Genomic DNA, 21,576 nt, shown 5'->3' with positions numbered 1-21,576 from the left:
GAGTCTTCTCCAACACCACAATTCAAAAGCATCAATTCTTCGGCACTCAGCTTTTTTATAGTCCAACTCTCATATCCATACATGACTACTGGAAAAACCATAACTTTGACTAGACGGGCAAAAGCTTTGAGAAAGCTTGGTAGAATCCAAGTTTCCATATGTTATCATTTATCTTCTGCCTAAAGAACTTAATTTAACATTTCTTGTAGAACAGATGTGCCAAGGACAAATTCTGTTGGTATTTGTTTGAATAAAAAAAAAGTTCTTTGTTTGCCTTCATTTTAGAAAGGTATATTTGTTCAATATGGTATTCTAGGCTGATATTTTTTCCCTTTTATCTCTTTAAATGTGTTGCTCTATTGTCTTCTGGTTTGCATTGTTTCCATTTCCTAATACTTTTTATTCTTTTGTTACATTTCTCCAAAGAAGACATACAGATGGCTAACAAACACATGAAAAGATGCTCAACATCACTCATTATCAGAGAAATGCAAATCAAAACCACTATGAGGTACCATTTCACACCAGTCAGAATGGCTGCGATCCAAAACTCTACAAGTAATAAATGCTGGAGAGGGTGTGGAGAAAAGGGAACCCTCTTACACTGTTGGTGGGAATGCAAACTAGTACAGCCACTATGGAGAACAGTGTGGAGATTCCTTAAAAAACTGGAAATAGAACTGCCTTATGATCCAGCAATCCCACTGCTGGGCATACACACTGAGGAAACCAGGAGGGAAAGAGACACATGTACCCCAATGTTCATCGCAGCACTGTTTATAATAGCCAGGACATGGAAGCAACCTAGATGTCCATCAGCAGATGAATGGATAAGAAAGCTGTGGTACATATACACAATGGAGTATTACTCAGCCATTAAAAAGAATACATTTGAATCAGTTCTAATGAGGTGGATGAAACTGGAGCCTATTATACAGAGTGAAGTAAGCCAGAAAGAAAAACACCAATACAGTATACTAACACATATATATGGAATTTAGAAAGATGGTAACAATAACCCTGTGTACGAGACAGCAAAAGAGACACTGATGTATAGAACAGTCTTATGGACTCTGTGGGAGAGGGAGAGGGTGGGAAGATTTGGGAGAATGGCATTGAAACATGTAAAATATCATGTATGAAACGAGTTGCCAGTCCAGGTTCGATGCACGATACTGGATGCTTGGGGCTGGTGCACTGGGACGACCCAGAGGGAGGGAATGGCGAGGGAGGAGGGAGGAGGGTTCAGGATGGGGAACACATGTATACCTGTGGCAGATTCATTTTGATATTTGGCAAAACTAATACAATTATGTAAAGTTTAAAATAAAATAAAATTAAAAAAAAAAAGATTTTCTCTTAATGGTTTTAAGCTATTTGATTATGATGTTCCTTGATGAGGTTTTCTTTGTGTTTCTCTTGCTTGGAGTTGGTTGAACTTCTTGGATTGTGATTTTATCATTTTTATCAATTAAAATTTTTTTCAACTGTTATTTCTCCAAATGTATTTTATATCCCTACTTGTCCTTTTGGGACTGCAGAGACATATACGTTTCATTCGTGCATACTTCAGTCGTGTCTGTTCTGCACTCTATTGACTGCAGCCTGCCAAGCTCCTCCATCCATGGGATTCTCCAGGCAAGAATACTGGAGTGGGTTGCCATGCCCTCCTCCAGGGGATCCTCCCAACCCAGGGATCACACCTGTGTCTCTTATATCTACCTGCATTGGCAGGTGGGTTCTTTACCACTAGCATCACTTGAGAAGCCTAGACATATATGTTAAATCACTTCATATCTTCCATAAGTCACTGAGGCTCTGTTAAATTTTTCTGTTCACCCCCTCCATGCTTCATTTTGTATAGTTTCTATTGCTATATCTTCAAGTTTACTAACTATTTCTTCTTCACTGTCTAATCCGCTGCTGCTCCTATTGCTGTTCAGTTGCTAAGTCTTGTCTGACTCTTTGTGACCCCTTGGTCTGTAGCATGCCAGGCTTCCCTGTCCTTCACTATCTCCTGAGTTTGCTCAGACTCATGTCCTTTGTCTGTGATGCCATCCAACCATCTCATCCTCTGTTCCCACCTTCCCCTCCTGTCCTAAATTTTTCCCAGCATCATGGTCTTTTCCAATGAGTCAGCTCTTCCCATCAGATGTGCAAAGTATTGGAGTTTCAGCTTCAGCATCAGTCCTTCCAATGAATATTCAGGACTGATTTCCTTTAGCATTGGCTGGATTGATCTCCTTGCTGTCCAAGGGACTCTCAAGAGTCTTCTCCAGCACCACAATTTGAAGGCATCAATTCTTCTGCACTCAGCCTTCTTTATGGTCCAATTCTCACTACATACATGACTACTGGAAAAACCATGGCACTGACTATATGTATATAGCAAAGTGATGTCTCAGCTTTTTAATGTGCTGTCTAGGTTTGTCATAGCTTTCTTTCCAAGGAGCAAGCATCTTTTAATTTCGTGGGGGCAGTCACCATCTGCAGTGATTTTGGAGCTCAGAAAAAAAATAAAATCTGTCACTGTTTCCATTATTTCCCCATCTGTTTGCCATGAAGTGATGGGACCAGATGCCATGATCTTAGTTTTCTGAATGTTGAGTTTTAGGCCAGGTTTTCACTCTCCTCTTTTACCCTGATTAAGAGGCTCTTTAATTCCTCTTCACCTTCTGCCATTAGAGTGGTATCATCTGCATATCTGAGGTTGTTGATATTTCTCCTGGCAATCTTGATTCCAGCTTGTGATTCATCCCACCTGGCATTTAGCATGATGTACTCTTCATATAAGTTAAGTAAGCAGGGTGATAATATACAGCCTTGATATATTTCTTTTCCAATTTTGAATCAGTCCATTGTTCCATGTCCAGTTCTAATCTGATGTTAATCCTATCCAATGAATTTTTTATTTCATATATTGTAGTCTTCATTTCTAAAAGCTCTATTTAACTTTTTAAAATATTTTTCATTTCTCTATTATGTTCACATTTTCCTTTCAATTCTTGAACATACTGAGCATAGTAATAAAAACTCTTTTAAAGTCCTTGTTTGCTAATTTTATCACTGGTGCCATTTCTGGGCCTGTTTCTCTTCATTAATTTTTATCCATCTTATAGGTCATATTTTTCTGCTTCTTTGCATGTCTAGTAATTTTTCCTAGAGGCTAGGCATTGCAGTTTTACATTGCTGAATGCTGATTTTTTTTATATTCCTTTAAGGATGTTATACTTCATTCTAGCAGGCAATTAAGTTATAGATCAGTTTCACACTTACAAGGCTTGGTCTTGAAGCTTTCCTAGAGCAGGTTTAGAGTAACTTTTACTCCAGACATAGTTTATTCTTCTTACTAAATTGTCACCCCTTTTGTGTCTCTGCTGAATGCCCCAGGTATTTAGTGAGGACTCTTTACTCTGTCAGATTGAAAGTTGAATGTCTTCTAGTTCTGTTTGAACTCTGAGAAATGTTCAGTTTACAATTCCCTAGTTTGCTATTTTTTGCAGAGCCTCAGAGAGTTCCACCCTCTGCATGCAGTGCTTAATAGTCAGCAAAGAACTCAGAAATCTCTGTGTAGGTTTCTGGAGCCCTTTTTCTGCGTAACTTTCTCCTCTCCATTACTCTGCCCTGTCAACTCCAGCTGACTCAACTTCCCAAACTTGATTTCTCTATCCTTAACTCAGAGAGACCATCATGCTCTGATTTCCTATTCTAGTTCAAAAACTGCCTTCTTCAGACAGAAAACCAGAGCTCATTTCATTTGTTTCCTTTCTCTCAAGGACAAGAGTTCTGCATTGCCTGTTGTTGCATGTCAGTAAACAGTTGCTTTGTGTAATTTGCCCTATTTTCTAATTGTTTATGATAGAAGGGTGCATCTGATCCTACTTATTCCATCATAGCAGTATTATTTTTTATCAGAAATAACATTTTTTAAGAATTGGCTGATTTGACTACACTTGCTGCTGCTGCTAAGTCGCTTTAGTCGTGTCCAACTCTGTGCGACCCCATAGACGGCAGCCCATCAGGCTCCCCCATCCCTGGGACTCTCCAGGCAAGAGTACTGGAGTGGGGTGCCATTGCCTTCTCCAATGTATGAAAGTGAAAAGTGAAAGTGAAGTTGCTCAGTCGTATCCAACTCTTAGTGACCCCATGGACTGTAGCCTACCAGGCTCCTCTGTCCATGGATTTTCCAGGCAAGAGTACTGGAGTGGGGTGCCATTGCCTTCTCCATTTGACTACACTTAAGTATAAGTAAAATTCTTGATCTAAGGTTAAAAGCTATAATCTCCTTTATAATGTTATTTGTACTTTAGATTCATAATCTTCAGTTTTTTAAAAAATTTTAAGCTTAGCTTTAGATAATTTTATAGGCTTTTATGTCACTGTTAAAATTTCAACAACTGATAGATGAAATTATAATCTGTTGGATTGACAAAATATCTATTTAAATTTGAATGGTATATTGAGCCAGGTTTCTTAATTTTATGATCTTCATGTAGAAAGTATTGATAGATCCTTCCAAAACAGCCAAACTTATTTTCCTATTATTTTTGTTCTTAAGGTTTAATGCAGTCTTCCCATGGTGCAGTTGGTAAAGAACCCACCTGCCAATGCAGGAGACATGGTTTCAATCCCTGGGGTGGGAAGATCCCCTGGAGGAGGAAATGGCAACCCACTCCAGTATTCTTGCCTGGAGAATCCCATGGACAGAGGAGCCTGGCGGGCTACAGTCCACTGGGTCACAAAGAGTCAGTCACGACTGAGAACACCCCTCCTTCCTTGCTTCCTAATTGTATTCTCATTAATTTTTGTTGTTGTTGTTGTTAAAGCATTATACAGAGAGAATTACCCAGCTGGCCCAGAGTAAATATTTACACATGCTTAGGTGGAAGAGATTTTGCCATCACAGTAAGATCATGGAGCAACTTTATCCTTTTTACAAGGTAGGAAGCCCATGAACAGAATCAATGGGCTATTTTCTATAATGAAACAAAATGGTCATTAAGCTTGTCAGTGCTATTATTTATCTAGTCATCATGCCTGTGCATTATATCTCTAGACTTATTCATGCTACATAAACTATAAATGTGTACCCTTTGGCCAACATCTCCCCTTTTCCCCTAAACCCCAGCCCCTGGTTACCACTGTTCTATTCTCTGCTTCTCTGAGTTTGACATTTTTTTTTTTAGATGCCACATAAAAGGGATACCACACAGTATTTGTCTTTTTCTCTGTCTGGCTTATTCCATTTAGCATAATGTCCTCCAGATTTATTCATGTTATTACAAATATTAGGATTCCCCTCCTCTTCATGGCTGAATAATATTCCATTATATGTATTTTTACCACATTTTCTTTATCCATTCATCCATCAACAGGCCCTTAGGTTTTCATATCTTGACTATTATGAATAATGCTGCAATGGAATGTTGAAATACAGATATCGCTTTAAAATACTGATTTTGTTTTCATTGATATATATACCCAAAAATGGGATTGCTGGATGACATGGTAGTTCTATTTTTTTTAATTTTTATGTTTAATTGGAGGATAATTGCTTTACAATATTGTGTTGGTTTCTGCATACAACAATAATCAGATATAAGTATACATATATCCCCTCCCTCGGGAGCCTCCCTCCCAGCCCCTCATCTCACTCCTCTAGGTCATCCCAGAGCACCAGACTGAGTTCCCTGTGTTATACAGCAACTTCCTACTGCTGCTGCTGCTGCTGCTAAGTCGCTTCAGTCGTGTCCGACTCTGTGCAACCCCATAGACACCAGCCCACCAGGCTCCCCCGTCCCTGGGATTCTCCAGTCAAGAACACTGGAGTGGGTTGCCATTTCCTTCTCCAATGCATGGAAGTGAAAAGTGAAAGTGAAGTCGCTCAGTCGTGTCTGACTCTTAGCGATCCCCTGGACTGAGCCTACCAGGCTCCTCTGTCCATGGGATTTTCCAGGCAAGAGTACTGGAGTGGGTTGCCATTGCCTTCTCTGAACTTCCTAGTAGCTATCTGTTTTAAACATGGCAATGTATGTTTTAGTGCTAATCTCTCAATTCATCCCACCTTCTCCTTCCCCTACTATAGCCACAAATCCATTCTCTATGTTTTTGTGTTTATTCCTGCCCTGCAAATAGTTTTATCAGTACCATTTTTATAGATTCCGTATATAAATATATGCATTAATATATGATATTTGTTTTTCTCTTCCTGATTTAGTTCACACTGTATAATAGATTTTAAGTTTGTCCTCCTCAGTTAAACTGAGTCAAATTTGTTCCTGTTTTAATTGGCTGAGTAATATTCCGTTGCATATATATGTACTGCAACTTCTTTGTCCATTCATCTGTAGATGAACATCTAGGTTGCTTCCATGTCCTGGCTATTGTAAATAGTGCTACAATGAACATTGGGGTATATGTGTCTCTTTAAATTATGGTTTTCTCAGGATATATGCTGAGTAATGGGATTGCTGGGTCATATGGTAGTTTTATTCCTAGTTTTTAAAGGAATCTCCATACTTTTCTCCATAGTGGCTGCTATCAGCATGGTAATTCTATTTTTAATTTTTTGAGAAATTTCTATACTGTTTTCATATTATCACTAGATTACATCTCCATAAACAATATATCTTGTCGATGTTTTAAGTGGTGGTTAAAGATGGGAAAGGAACTAATGGATGCCCTTACTTGCCATTTCTCCATGTGGCAGAGGATAATGGTACTATTTTTAAGAATGAGATTTGAGGGTGGCTTTATAGTATAGAAAATTTATTTTTCTTCATGGGCTATAGCTAAAAAAATCTAAGAAGCCAATTCCAGTTACTAAATTTCCTTATGCACTGACTCTTTGCTAGGGTCAGTTTCCTTCAGAGTTGTGAGAATATGACTGGTTGCTGTCCTTATCAGTCAAATTCAAAATGTGAAAGAGTTTTAATATTACAAGAGCTTATTTGGCTCCCAAACAGTAATACACTATACTTGGAAGCAAATGACACAAAGAATAAGGCTTGCAAATCATCAGCTTCTGTCTTGGCATCTCTCTTAAACAGAAACAAGTTGTCTACATTATGCAGGAATACAATGATGCTCTTCAGAGAGCTGATCGATTGTCTGTTGCACGAGAAAACTTCCTTATGGGAAAAAAGAACACTCCTAACTTAGTGACACAGGAAGACCTGACTATTTACACAAATTGGTTAGTGTGTCACCTACACTCACTCAAGATTATTCACCGCTATGTGCAGGTATGTGAAACAGTTATATGGCGATGCACTGCCTTCCCAGGATGGTCAGGACATTGTTTTCTTCACACCTGTCACCTAATTTGGGGTTGTCAGTTTCTGTATTCCATCTGCCTTACAAACGACAGGAAAGTAATGGGTCACTAGCTTTTTTGTTTGAGACCTTTGAAAGTATTTTTCTTTTGGAACCTTGCTGTAATGAAATCACTCCATTTAGCTTTCCCAAAGATGTCTCTGTTACACTATTTTGTATTCACTCTATGATTTCTTGTTTTCAGCCTCTTGTTCTGGATTTATGCTCTCTAATGTAGATCCACTTTTTTTATTCAGTGACCTCTAGTGAGGGTCTAATTTATGCCAGGGACATATCCTGGCCCAATGGGAGTATATAATCTTTGCTGATGGTGAGGGACAGGGAGGCCTGGAGTGCTGCAACCCATGGGTTTGCAAAGAGTGGGACATGACTTGGTGACTGAACAGCAGCAACAAAATGTGAGTCACAGGATGATAGGAAAAAGGGCAAGTAAAGTCCTTAAATACAACTTAAAGTTGTATTTAAGTCAACTTAAATACAATGTGATGAGTATAATCACAAAGTAAAGAGAGTCACAGAGGAGAGGCCCTACTGCAAGATATAGGCGTCAGAATGGAGTGATGTGACCATATTCTGTTTTAGAAAGATTGCTGTTTTGCCACATAATTTTTTCCTACTCCACTACACCTCATCTTAGTGATACCACCGACCATGACTCCTGGCCATCATCCTGACATCATCCCTTCCCCAATCAGTCACTGTGGGGTCTACTTCTGAATCATCTCTCCCTTGTCACATGGCATAGTAATGATCTGCTCCTAAGTCCTGGTACCCCACTAAACTCTGAACTCTTTGAATTTGGTTCATGTCTTACTTATTTTTGTATCTCTAGCACCTCACATGATGCCCTGCTCATTATGGGTCATTGATCAAGGTAGGCCTGCCTGGATGACAACACAAGGTCCCTAGCTCCAGATTTAGCCCCTCATGATTGAGCAGATTACTGAGGCCCACCTCCACCTCTTTCCTCCTCTATCAAACCCAAGAGCTGCTCCTGAAACAAAGTCTGGAAGATTCTTTGAGAACTGAATTGACATGTAGCCCCTTGGTTGTCCCTTTCCGTAGGCTCTCCAGTATTTACCCATCTCCAAAGCTCTGAGTGTAGCTGTTGATGAAGTCCCTGAAGTTGGTCAGGAAAATGAAAAGTTTCCTGTTGATGACACTGACCCTGACATCCAGGGTTCTGCATCTCCAGACTCTATGAATACCAGTGTTTCAGGTAAGAAGTCTTCTTTCGCCTTAGGAAATGTGGAGAAAAGATTGTGATTTTTCATGTGTGCACCTGATCTTGCTTGAAATTTTTCTATGTACCAAAAAATTATATCTTAAAAAAAAAAATTGGCCATGCCATGCAGTCTATAGGATCTTAGTTCCCTGACCAGGGATCAAACCTGGGCCCCGGTGGTGAAAGCACCAAATCCTAACCACTGGACTGCCAGGGAATTCCCCAAAGTTTTATCTTCTTAATTAACAAGTGTTAATCTAATATTTTCTGGTGGAAAAAAACAACAAACACTTCTCTTAGAAATTATTATCTCCATCTTTATAGCTAGACAATTAAGAGGGGGGAAAAAGCAATAAACTTGAAGTTGGGAGTACTGGGCTCTAGGCCTATTCTGTTGTGGCCTCACTGTGAGCCTACATGTTTAAGTCATTTCATCTCCTTGGGCCTCAATTTACTCATCTCCAAAATAAACCTTTTAGATTAAGTGATCACTAAGGTCACCTTCATTTTTTTCCCCAGGATTGAAAACTTTTCATTTCTATTTTTTTTAAATACCAAAAACATTTTGTATTGGGGTATAGCCAATTAACAATGTTGTGATAGTGTCATGTGAACAGTGAAGAGACTTAGCCGTACATATACATGTATCCATTCTCCCCCCACCCCCCCTCCCATCCAGGCTGTCACATAACATTGAGCAGAGTCCCTTCATTTTTAGTTTTACATGATCTTTAAAGACTTCCCTTATCTGAATCAATTTAATAGTCTTCTTACCCTTACCTTATGTTACAGATGACTTAGAAATCTGATCAGGTTTTTACTCTGAGTGATGAATTTACCAGTTGCACCTGGAGAGGCAGCCAGCCCTGTTGTGGGGAATCAGAGAAGGTGTCTCAAATGGGAAGTCCAATCTGGGTGCTTAAAGATGTGTAAGAGTGAGCCAGGTGAAAGGAGGTGAGGGTTCTCAGCTTCTCCTGATTTGTTTGTTAACTTGGAATTCATATTCTTTGTCTACCCCAAAGGACTACAGGTAGTTCTGTTCTCACTAAGTCATTCCCCAAAGGGTCTGTTGGATTTCTCCTGCAGGCTACGAGAAGGGGGTGTCCTAACTACCTCCCCCAGAAAACCAGCACCAGGAGTTTGTCAGATAAGCCTGGCTGAGTGTGTGCAGTCTACAAACTGTGGCAGAGAAGGCTGGGCATGGAGCAGAACGGCCCTCACCATCCATGCAAGAGGCCCTGACTTCAGTTTTTTCAAAGGACTCTCCTTTTTCCCTCTGAGACTGGTATTCATTGATGTTAATGCTCTTGATTTTGGATATTTTCAGGGCCAATGAGAACAGAAACTGCTTTCGTTCTGCCCCAACACACAACAGAAACAGAAGAACTGAAACCTCAGCTGAGGCTTCTGCTCTCGCATTTCAGTATCTCATATGACGTGGAAGAGCTGAGCGATGCGTCTAAGGAGACAGAACTTTTTGCCTTGGTACTTTATGGATTCTTTCTTAATGCAAATATAGGTGTTCATGAAAGAAAATACTAGTATCTGCCATGAAGTTGGATATTCACACTGCCGCAATTGTTTCTAGAGTGATAAAATATAATAGTAACAGGTGAGATTTAGACTAGCAGTTGAACTTTCTCTCTGTTAGAATTTTGAAACCCTTGAATATCCAACCCAGAGGGATTGTAGGATTATTTTTTCTGCAGAATTTAAAGAAAATGGTAGGTTGTAGTCCATAATAGATGATGTAAACCTAGCCAAGATTTGACATTTTTTTAGTATGGAGTTGTCTAGTGTCTAAAGCCCTTTGATTCTCAGAAAGTGTACCAATAGCTCTTCAGTTGGCAAAATGCTTTATATTCAGTACAGTGTATATTGTGTAGTGATTTTTAAAGTTAAGCAGTCATAGTTTGCTATCTCATGGTGTTGCACCTCCTTGAATAAAAAAATCGTATTATCAAAAGCCATGTTAGAACTTGTTTCAAAGGAAAAAAAATAGGATTATACATAGAGAACCTCAAATTTACAATAATAAACTTTTTAGCCAGAGTTTCAACAAAAGATATTTTTCTAGATCTGGGTGTATAATATTCGTAAATATATGTATTTGCTAGGTAAAAATAATAAGTTGATTAATCCAAAAAGGCAAAGATCAAATCTGTATGTTTTTGAACACCCTTTGTGTAAGAAGGAACCACTTACTTACTTGCTTACTATATCACCATTTACTTTTACCTTGAAGTTTCACATCCATGTGTATTTGTTCCAGCATTATTTTACTGGGATTATTTCTTTTATTATGTAACATGGACTCTTTAAGCTCACTGGAACCAGTTGTATCACATGTCCTCTGGTTTCTTTGAAGGTGGTGATGTTTAGCTTTTGTCTTTCTTTTCATATCAGTAGCAGCACTGTCTCCAGTAGAGAGTGCTTCTATGGGAGTATCCTCACCCTCATTCATTATCAGCAAGTATTATGATAGACCCAAACCAGAATCAGAACAAGACAGTGTTAAAAAGAGTCCAAATAAATAAAGATAGGTTATGGCACAGGAGACTATCATCAGTGATAACAAAAGAACTTGAGGCTGCAGAACTCTCCCACAGAGCAGCCTTCTCCCCAAAGAACAGCTTGTCTTCACATAGAGAGAGTTTCCACTTTTGATTTTCTTGTAACAGTATTATGTGCAGTGCTAATTGTACTCCCAAGATAATCACATTACAACACATTTTTTTGTGTAGGACAAATTTCTATAAACAGGAGGAGTGTTTATTTTGGTTTTCCAAAGCCCTAGAGCAGGGTCAGCAAACTACAGCCCGCAGCCCACCTCCTAGTGTTTGTTAAAGCTAAGTGTTATTGGAATACAGCCATGCCCTTTCATTTATGTACTGTCTGTGGCTGCTTTCACACTGTAACTGCAGCATTGAGTAGTTGTAACAGAGACCATGTGGTTTGCAAAGTCTAAAATATTTACCATCTGGCCCTTTAAGAAAAAGTTTGCCACTCTAGCTTAGACTGGCACCATCTCATTGAACTTTGTGCACTGATGGGTATGATCTGTGTCTGTCTAATGTGGTAACCACTAGTCAGTCACATGTGACTGTGAAACATTGGGTAGTGTAAAGGAGGAACTAAATTTTAAATTTTATCTAATTTTTATACATTTGCGTTTAAATGTTAAATTGCCACATATGGCTAGGAGCAATAGTATTGAATAGCACAGCCTGGAAAGTACCAGCATTAACTGAAAGACTCTTTAGTTCTGTGTCTCACTGAACTTACTCATTCCGGAAACTTTTTTCAGGCCCTAGTGTGTGTCAGGTTCTCTCTCTTTCTCTGTAATTAAATATACATAAGACTTACCATTTTAACCATTTCTAAGTGTACAGCTAAGTGGTAGTAAGAGCATTCACATTGTTTTGCAGCCATCACCATGGGGTAGATTCTTGAGACTCCCTGCACAAGCCCTCCTTGCACTGAGGAAGTCGTGACGCAGGTGGCCGGGGCACTGATGAAGGCAGTTGCACAGGGAGGCTGGGTCTGCCCGAGAAGGGAGCACGCAGTGTCTGCATCTTAGCAGTAGGCAGTTATATCATGGAAAGCCTCAGTCTGGAACTGAGATGCGAGGTGTGTGATTGATGTACCGTAAGGAGTTTTAACAGGTTTCAGCATCTGGACTCTTCTCTCTAGCAAAATCCTGGTCAGGCTTCTGGGAGCAGGATTTATCTAACCCTTAAATTTTCTCATTTACCAGGTGGTCAGGAAAAGGGAATGTATTCCCAAAGAAAGACAGTCTACTGCCCGTTGAGGGTCCATTTAAATATATATATAAATAAATATATTACATTATTTCCAATCTTAGGAGCAGGTATTCAGAACAAGTAACACACACATGGTTATAGTAATAGGCTGACTGAAAGCATGTGCCCCTTAGGTGTTTACATTTAAGTCCTATCACTGTCACAGAATCGTGTTGTATAAAATAGTTTGACTCCAAGACTCTTTCAGAGGCAGTCAGTACCTGTTCTTGAAATTGCCTCCAGCCTGAGACTATTTTTCGCCCCTGGGCTTCTCTTTTCTCCATCCTGTTTAGGTTTCCCAAAAATTTCAAAGCATCTTCATGGAGCAACAGAGAATGCAAACGTTTCCAGACTATAATGCTGGGATAGCTAAAGTGGAAAATTTGAATTTGGCAGGACCTCGTAGGGCCTTGAAAAAGAGAGCCAACTGGACTTCCTTTATAAAGGTAAGGAGCACTGTGGTGACGGTCACTTGTAAATGATGTCAGCCATGTCACAGAGTGTTCTCCAAGGAGGCCAGACGACCTGGCAGCATCAGGTCTGTCAGATGCCTGCTATCCCCTCTCCTCAATGCCCTCAGCAAACTGTGCCCTGGGAGCAAGGGTAGGTGCCTGCCTGACTTAGGAGAGGCGGCTTAGAAAACCTGGGCTCGTGTACCACCATCCCCCAGCTCCTTCCTGCCTTGAGTCTGTTGAAGTTAGCGAGGCTGATCTACCTTTTCTGGAACTTCTCGCATATTCTTTTGCCCATCTCTAACTCCAGTACTTTGGCCACCTCATGCGAAGAGTTGACTCCTTGGAAAAGACTCTGATGCTGGGAGGGATTGGGGGCAGGAGGAGAAGGGGACGACAGAGGATGAGATGGCTGGATGGCATCACTGACTCGATGGACGTGAGTCTCAGTGAACTCCGGGAGGTGGTGATGGACAGGGAGGCCTGGCATGCTGTGATTCATGGGGTCGCAAAGAGTCGGACACGACTGAGCGACTGATCTGATCTGATCTGATCCGATTGAGTCAGAACTCCTTTCTTGTTGTTAGTGACCTGGGCTACTTGGCAAGAATAAAGAACATTCAAAGTTATACTTGAATTGTGTAAATCCAGTTTTTTAGTCCAGAACTGTTTACTGACTGCATTCTGTGTGTCATACATGGCCCTTGGTGCTGGAGAGACACAATTCACAATTATTCAAAAGTGAGTAGGTTAAATGAGTTGATTTGAGATAGTGGTAAACACAGTTGATTCTCATTGTTTGAGGGGAGTCATGTTCTGTAAACTTGCCACAAATACTGAATTAACAAATCCTAAACCACTGCTCATAGGGGAAATAAAAGGTTAGGTTCATCAATTGATCTATACATAACTAGTTTTATATGTGTTTCTATTTGAAGAGACTTTATTCAATATATGCTGTTGATTCATTAACATCAAACTCATGGCCAATAGCACTATAACTCATACCTGAACGAAGCTTTTTGAACACTTGTCCTTCTACAAGACACATCACAGCCTTCCTATACTTAGGAACACTAGACAGCTCTTCAGCCCCCTGTTGGAGGCCATTTTAAATAGTGAAATTACTAATGAAAAGCACAAAAAGTATAAAAACCTGGCAGTAATTAGGCCATAAAAAGAACATTTGTTTATAGTACACACTCAAGTAAGTAGTAAATAGGTGAATGTCACCTTGTTTGTCCTCAGCTGGGAATTGGGTTGAACTTTTCAACCATCCTGTGCATGTCCATGAATGTCCAGGAAAGTTCTGTATTGATTTGGGGATGACAAAGAAGTTTCAGTGAGTAGGCAAATCCAAAAATACAAAATCCATGAATAATGAGGATCAGCTGTGTCATGAAGGAACCATCTTATGTGATAAAGATGGATGGAAGGAAAGCAGAGAAATCACAGGTTATTCCTAAATCTGGGGCTTGAGCAAATAGGCGGTTGGTGTAAGGAAAGCCGGACTTTCTGTTTTAGATTATTATACTTGCTATTCAAGTATAAATATCAAGGAGATAGTTGGATATAACAGGCTGGAGTTTAGAGTCAGATCTAAATTTTAAAGTTATGAGTACATTGAAGTACTCAAGAACTAATTTTTGAAATACAGCTTGCTAACATGAAAGGTGAAGTTTTACATGTGGAGCCACAAGGAGATTTTGTGGGCAAACTTCTCTTGCCCCATAAAGTTAGTGCAGTGCCCAACACTGATGGATTTAGGGTCCCTTCTGCCAGCAAATGGTGCCGTGTCATTCTAGATGGAGCTACTGCGTCTCAGGCCAGGTACCAATAGGAACTGCTGTTGCCCTCTCCCTCCACAGACCTGAGAATCCACACAGACCCTTGCCAAGACTTCACATGCTCTAGAAAACTACCACTGAGGCCAGATCCCATTTCAGAAAGTCCTTGTTTCTCTTTATTTGCAACTTTTATTGAGAACCATTCTGTTATATTTAAGTTTGTGTGTATGTGTTTGTCCACTAGATTAAGCCAAAATGTGATCCTTGGCAAAAGAAGCTTTTGACCAAACTAAAAGAACGGAGAAGAATAGATGTATTAATGCAACTCCAAGCAAAGTTTTTGAAGGTAAAAAAGTAACCATGTTTCCTTGTAGATAAAATTCTGTTCTCAGAAAATTGAACTCTTTCCACTTTTAAAAAATGTTAGCCATGGATTCACTGCTGCTGCTGCTGCTAAGTTGCTTCTGGTGTGTCTGACTCTGTGCGACCCCACAGACGGCAGCCCACCAGGCTCCCTCGTCCCTGGGATTCTCCAGGCAAGAACGCTGGAGTGGATTGCCATTTCCTTCTCCAATGGATTCACTATGAAGGCTTTATTTGGAATTGTTTAATCTAATTGCCAGATTTTATATCCTGTTAGCTTTCATTAGTGACGCTTGTCAGAAGAGTTGGCTTTAACACTAGTTAAAGAGGGGTGTGATATTAAAGAGATATCACACCAATATCTCTGTGTGATATTGCTCTAGTCACATAACCTCTTTCAGTTTTCATTTCCTCATTTGTGAAACCAAACTAGTGGACTAAACATTGAACTATCTTACTTTTACTATGGTAAAAAAAATAAACGCATAGCATAAAATGTATCATCTGACCCATTTTTAAGTGTATGATTCATCAGTGTTCAGTATATTCACAGTGTTGTGAAATAGATCTCCAGAACTTTTTCATCTTGTAAAAATGAAACTTTCTGCCTACTAAACAACGCCCTATTTCCTCTTCCTCCCAGCCCCAAGAAACCACCATTCTACTTTCTGTTTCTGAATTAGACTACTCTTAGATACTTCATATAAATAGGATATACAGTATTTGTCTTTTTGTGCTGGCTTCGTTTCACTTACTAGAATGTCCTCAAGTTCATCCATGTTGTACCATGTGACCAGATTTCGTTCCTTCTTGTTTTTCATGAAAATTTATATCTGCTTTATTCACAATAACCAAAAACTACAAACAACCTGGATGTCCTTTCAGTTCAGTTCAGTTCAGTCGTTCACTCATGTCCGACTCTTTGTGACCCCATGAATCGCAGCACGCCAGGCCTCCCTGTCCATCACCAACTCCTGGAATTCAGTCAAACTCACATCCATCAAGTCGGTGATGCCATCCAGGCATCTCATCCTCTGTCATCCCATTCACCTCCTGCCCCCAATCCCTCCCAGCATCAGAGTCTTTTCCAATGAGTCACCTCTCCGCATGAGGTGGCCAAAGTACTGGAGTTTCAGCTTTAGCATCATTCCTTCCAAAGAACACCCAGGACTCATCTCCTTCAGAATGGACTGGTTGGATCTCCTTGCAGTCCAAGGGACTCTCAAGAGTCTTCTCCAACACCACAGTTCAAAAGCATCAATTCTTCGGTGCTCAGCTTTCTTCACAGTCCAACTCTCACATCCATACATGACCACTGGAAAAACCATAGCCTTGACTAGACGGACCTTTGTTGGCAAAATAATGTCTCTGCTTTTCAATATGCTATCTAGGTTTGTCATAACTTTCCTTCCAAGGAGTAAGTGTCTTTTAATTTCATGGCTGCAATCACCATCTGCAGTGACTTTGGAGCCCCAAAAAACAAAGTCTGACAGTTTTCACTGTTTATCCATTTATTTCCCATGAAGTGATGGGACCAGATGCCATGATCTTCATTTTCTGAATGTTGAGCTTTAAGCCAACTTTTTCACTCTCCTCTTTCACTTTCATCAAGAGGCTTTTTAGTTCCTCTTCACTTTCTGCCATAAGGGTGGTATCATCTGCATATCTGAGGTTATTGATATTTCTCCCAGCAATCTTGATTTCAGCTTGTGCTTCTTCCAGCCCAGCATTTCTCATAATATACTCTGCATGTAAGTTAAACAAGCAGGGTGACAATATACAGCCTTGACAAACTCCTTTTCCTATTTGGAACCAGTCTGTTGTTCCATGTCCAGTTCTAACTGTGGCTTCCTGACCTGCATATAGGTTTCTCAAGAGGCCAGTCAGGTGGTCTGGTATTCCCATCTCTTTCAGAATTTTCCACAGTTTATTGTGATCCACATAGTCAAAGCTTTGGCATAGTCAGTAAAGCAGAAGTAGATGTTTTTCTGGAACTCTCTTGTTTTTTTGATGATCCAGTGGATGTTGGCAATTTGATCTCTGGTTCCTCTACCTTTTCTAAATCCAGCTTGAACATCTGGAAGTTCATGGTTCATGTACTGTTGAAGCCTGGCTTGGAGAATTTTGAGTGTTACTTTCCTAGCATGTGAGATGAGTGCAATTGTGCGCTAGGTTGAATATTCTTTACATTGTCTTTCTTTGGGATTGGAATGAAAATTGACCTTTTCCAGTCCTGTGGCCACTGCTGAGTTTTCCAAATTTGCTGGCATATTGAGTGCAGCACTTTCACAGCATCCTCTTTCAGGATTTGAAATAGCTCAACTGGAATTCCATCACCTCCACCAGCTTTGTTTTTAGTGACGCTTCCTAAGGCCCACTTGACTTCACATTACAGGATGTTTGGCTCTAGGTGAGTTATCACACCATCATGGTTATCTGGGTCATGAAGATCTTTTTTGTATAGTTCTTCTGTGTATTCTTGCCACATTTTCTTAATATCTTCTGCTTTTGTTAGGAATTGAACTGGGGTCTCCTGCATTGCAGTTAATCTTTATTAACTGAGCTATCAGGGAAGCCCTGCAAACTCTTAAAATGACAGAATTATAGAAATGGAGAACAGATTCATGGATTCTGGGGGTTAATAAGAGAATGGCGGGGAAGGAGATGAAGTATAATTATAGATGGGTAATATGAAGGATCCTTATGATGAATCTGTACTGTATACTGTGTATTGTAGATCGTGACAGTCAATATACAAGCCAGTATCTAGCTTGTGATATTGTACTATAATTTTGCAAGAAATTACATTGGCGAAAATGAAGTGAGTGTTACGCAGCATCCTTTTATATTATTTTTTCCTTCTCTTCCCTCAAATTGTGGTAAAATTATACATAACCTGAAATTTGCCATTTAACCATTTTTCAGTGTACAGTTTGGTTGTATTAAGTAAGTTCATAAAGTTATACAGCCATCACCAACATCCATCTCCAGAACTCTTTTCATCTGGCAGACTGAAACTCTTTACCCATTAAATAATTACTCCTCGTTCCTCTCTGCCTCTAAATTCTAGTAACCACCATTCTGCTTTCTGTTTCTGTGAGTTTGACTACTCCAGGCACCACATATTATGGAATCATACAGGATTTGTCTTTTTGTGACTGCTTATTTTACCCTCCATAATATCCTCAAGGTTCATTTGCAGAATTTGTTAGAATTTCCTTCCTTTTTGAGGTTGAATATTTCTTTGTATGTATCCACTACATTTTGTCTATTCATTTGTTGTTGAACATTTTGGTTGCTTTTACTTCATGGCTATTGTGAACAAGACTACTGTTAACATGGATATGAAAATAACTCTTTGAAATCCTGCTTTCAGTTCTTTTGTATATTTACCCAGATGTAGAATTTCTGGACCATAATATAATTCTCTTTTTAACTCTTTTTGAGGAAGCGCCATAGTATTTTCCATGGTAGTTGCAGCATTTTACAACCTCACCAATAGTGCTGAAGGGTTCTGTTTCTCCATATCCTCATTAACACTTGTTATTTTCTTTCTTTTTTTTAATATTAGTCATCTTAGTAGATATGAAGTGATGTTTCAATGTGATTTTTTTTCCTTTTTGAATTTCTTTGCTGCTGCTGCTGCTAAGTCGCTTCAGTCGTGTCCGACTCTGTGCGACCCCATAGACGGCAGCCCACGAGGTTCCCCCGTCCCTGGGATTCTTCAGGCAAGAACACTGGAGTGGGTTGCCATTTCCTTCTTCAGTGCAGGAAAGTGAAAAGTGAAAGTGAAGTCACTCAGTCGTGTCTGACTCTTAGCAACCCCATGGACTGCAGCCTACCAGGCTCCTCCGTCCATGGGATTTTCCAGGCAAGAGTTTGAATTTCTCTAATGATTAGTAATTTTGAGCACTTTTTCATATGATTTTTGGCCATTTTTATATCATATTTGGAGAAATTCCTTTGAAGTTCTTTCTTTTTCCTTGAAGTTCTTTGCCTATTTTTGATTGAGTTATTTGATTTTTTTATGGTTGAATTGTAGGAGCTTTCCTTATATATTCTGGACATTACCCCCTTATCATATACATTATTTGCAAATTATTCTCTCATTATTTAAGTTGCCTTTTCACTCTGTTAATTTTTTCCTTTGATACACAGAATTGTTTAAGTTTGACTGAGTCACATTCATCTATTTTTTTTTTTTTTGCCTGTTCATTTTGTGTCATATCCAAGAAATCATTGCCAAGTTCAATATCATGAAAATTTCCCCATTTTCTATTAAGACTTTTATAGTTTTAGGTCTTACATTTAGATTTTTAATCCATTTTGAGTTAACTTTTATATATGGTATAAGGATCCAACTTTATTATATTGTATGTGAATATCCATTTTTTTCCCCAGCACCATTTGTTGAAGAGACTGTCCCTTCTCTTTTTTTTCTTAATTTATTTATTTTTAGTTGAAGGATAATTACAGTATTGTGTTGGTTTCTGCCATACATCAACATGGATCAATCATAGTTATATATATGTTCCTTGTTCCTTCTCTTTTGCATGGTGTTGGCACCTTTACTAAGATCATTTGGTTATGCACTCAGAAGTTTATTTCTAAGCTTGCCATTTTATTCCACTGGTCTGTATATCCAATGTATACCAGTACCATGCCATTTTGCCTAAGGTAGCTTTGTAGTATGTTTTGAAATCAGGGATTTTGAGTCTTCCAACTTTGTTTTTCTTTTTCAAAATTATTTTGGCTATTTGGGGCTTCCCAGGTGGCTCAGTGGTAAAGAATCCACCTGCCAGTGCAGGAGCCACAGGAGATGCAGGTTCAGTCCCTGTGTTAGGAAGATCCCCTGGAGGAGGAAATGGCAACCCACTCCAGTATTCTTGCCAGGACAATCCCATGGACAGAGGAACCTGGCGATCTACAGTCCACGGGGTCGCAAAGAGTCAGACATGACTGAACATGAGATCCCATATGCATTTTAGGATGAATTTTTCTCCTTTAGCCAAAAAAAAAAACATTGGAATTTTGATAGAGATAGGACTAAATAATCTTTGAAGGTTCCTTGTGATATTAAAATAATTGAAATATAGTAATATGTGTATCGCTGAAGTAGAAGTTCAGCTCTGGGACTGTGAGTTTTTACCTCTAGAGGAACATTTATTCAGCATCTACTACATGCCAAGCATGCACCAATTCTGAGAAAGAACTCATTAGTGTTGTTATCCTGTTCTACATGAAAAGCCAGGATTTCAGCAGGAATATGAGCCCAGGGCTGTGTCCTTATAGAGCCTGTGCTTTTCTCACACTACCCAGATGCCTCCTCCTCCATCTCCTGGCAACTTCCTAAGAGTAGACAAACCTAAAAGTGAGGAGAGTTTATCTTTTCATTGGTGCCACAACATGTGTCGGGGTGCTACTTGCTACTGTGTTTCAGGGGTTGTCACAGAGCTTTTTAATTAGTTGCTTATGTATATTTGAATACGTAGTGTTCTTTGGAGGAACATGCCTAAGGGAACTACGATGTTTGAGTTTACTTTTATTTTTTAAATGAATAAAGTCCCACCTGGGACTTCTTATTATTCATGTGTATGTGACCAAATTCTTGCTGAGAAGAATGGAATAACCCTTCTCCCAGCCATCTCTTCTCTGTGTTCTACTCAAGATTTCCAATCCTGAGCGAGTAATGCAAGTGCTCCAGGATCATGCTGCAAAGACAGTCTTGCTGGCTTCATCTCATCCAACATGTGTGGCTTCCCAGGGCAACTATGACCAAATCTGGGAGACTATTTATAGCAACATCAACCTCTACCAGGTACAACAGGAAGAAATAACCAATATGCCTTTCTGTTCAACTCACCACCTGTTTATAGACCTTAGAAATTTACTTTGGTAGGTTTTTAGAGATCCTCCCCCAAAAGAGGACTATAAAGAGGTATAATACAATATGTTCTTGCTACCAGGGTTTATACTCAAGGGATAAGTACCAATGCAGAGTTGCGCACTCTAGTGCTGAATACTAGTGAGTTGGGCATGGCTCAGATGGTAAAGCATCTGCCCACAACGTGGGAGACCCAGGGTTCGATCCCTGGGTTGGGAAGATCCCCTGGAGAAGGAAATGGCAACCCACTCCAGTATTCTTGCCTGGAAAATCCCATGGACGAGCCTGGTAGGAGAAATCTTTTCCTACAGTCTATGGGGTTGCAAAGAGTCAACCATAACTGAGCGACTTCACTTTCACTTTCACTGTCTTTAAATATTGTGAGTGTTTACAGGGAGTGTGGTCTTCACAGGGTTGATTCTATTGGGGGAAATCTCTTGAAGGAGGAGGAAATTGAGCTGGGCTTGAAGGAAACAATCTTGCTGCCTTAGTCTCATTCAACACATGTGGCTTCCCATGGCAACTATGACCAAATATGGGAGATTTGGTCATAAATATATAGCAACATCAACCTCCACCAGGTACAACAGGAAGAAATAACCAATATGCCTTTCTGTTCAACTCACCACCTGTTTATAGACCTTAGAAATTTTCTTTGAGCCACTAGGGACTTCCCTGCTGGCTCAGATGGTAAAGCATCTGCCTACAATGCAGGAGATCTAGGTTA

At 39.7% G+C, this 21,576-nt stretch overlaps 1 protein-coding gene across 1 annotated transcript in view; it reads left to right on the top strand.

The window, feature by feature from the left end:
* LOC129619829 (putative uncharacterized protein C6orf183) overlaps positions 1-21,576 on the top strand; it is a 59,909-nt gene that overhangs the window by 28,611 nt on the left and 9,722 nt on the right. The window contains exons 6-12 of the mRNA XM_055535250.1: positions 4,827-4,940; positions 7,050-7,244; positions 8,401-8,554; positions 9,888-10,045; positions 12,657-12,809; positions 14,847-14,948; positions 20,634-20,783. Coding sequence (XP_055391225.1) covers positions 4,827-4,940; positions 7,050-7,244; positions 8,401-8,554; positions 9,888-10,045; positions 12,657-12,809; positions 14,847-14,948; positions 20,634-20,783 — 1,026 coding nt within the window. The remainder of the gene's footprint in view (positions 1-4,826; positions 4,941-7,049; positions 7,245-8,400; positions 8,555-9,887; positions 10,046-12,656; positions 12,810-14,846; positions 14,949-20,633; positions 20,784-21,576) is intronic.

This window comes from Bubalus kerabau, chromosome 9, assembly GCF_029407905.1.
Source record: "Bubalus kerabau isolate K-KA32 ecotype Philippines breed swamp buffalo chromosome 9, PCC_UOA_SB_1v2, whole genome shotgun sequence".
Lineage (NCBI taxonomy): Eukaryota > Metazoa > Chordata > Mammalia > Artiodactyla > Bovidae > Bubalus > Bubalus kerabau.
This window is presented reverse-complemented; position numbering and strand designations above follow the sequence as displayed.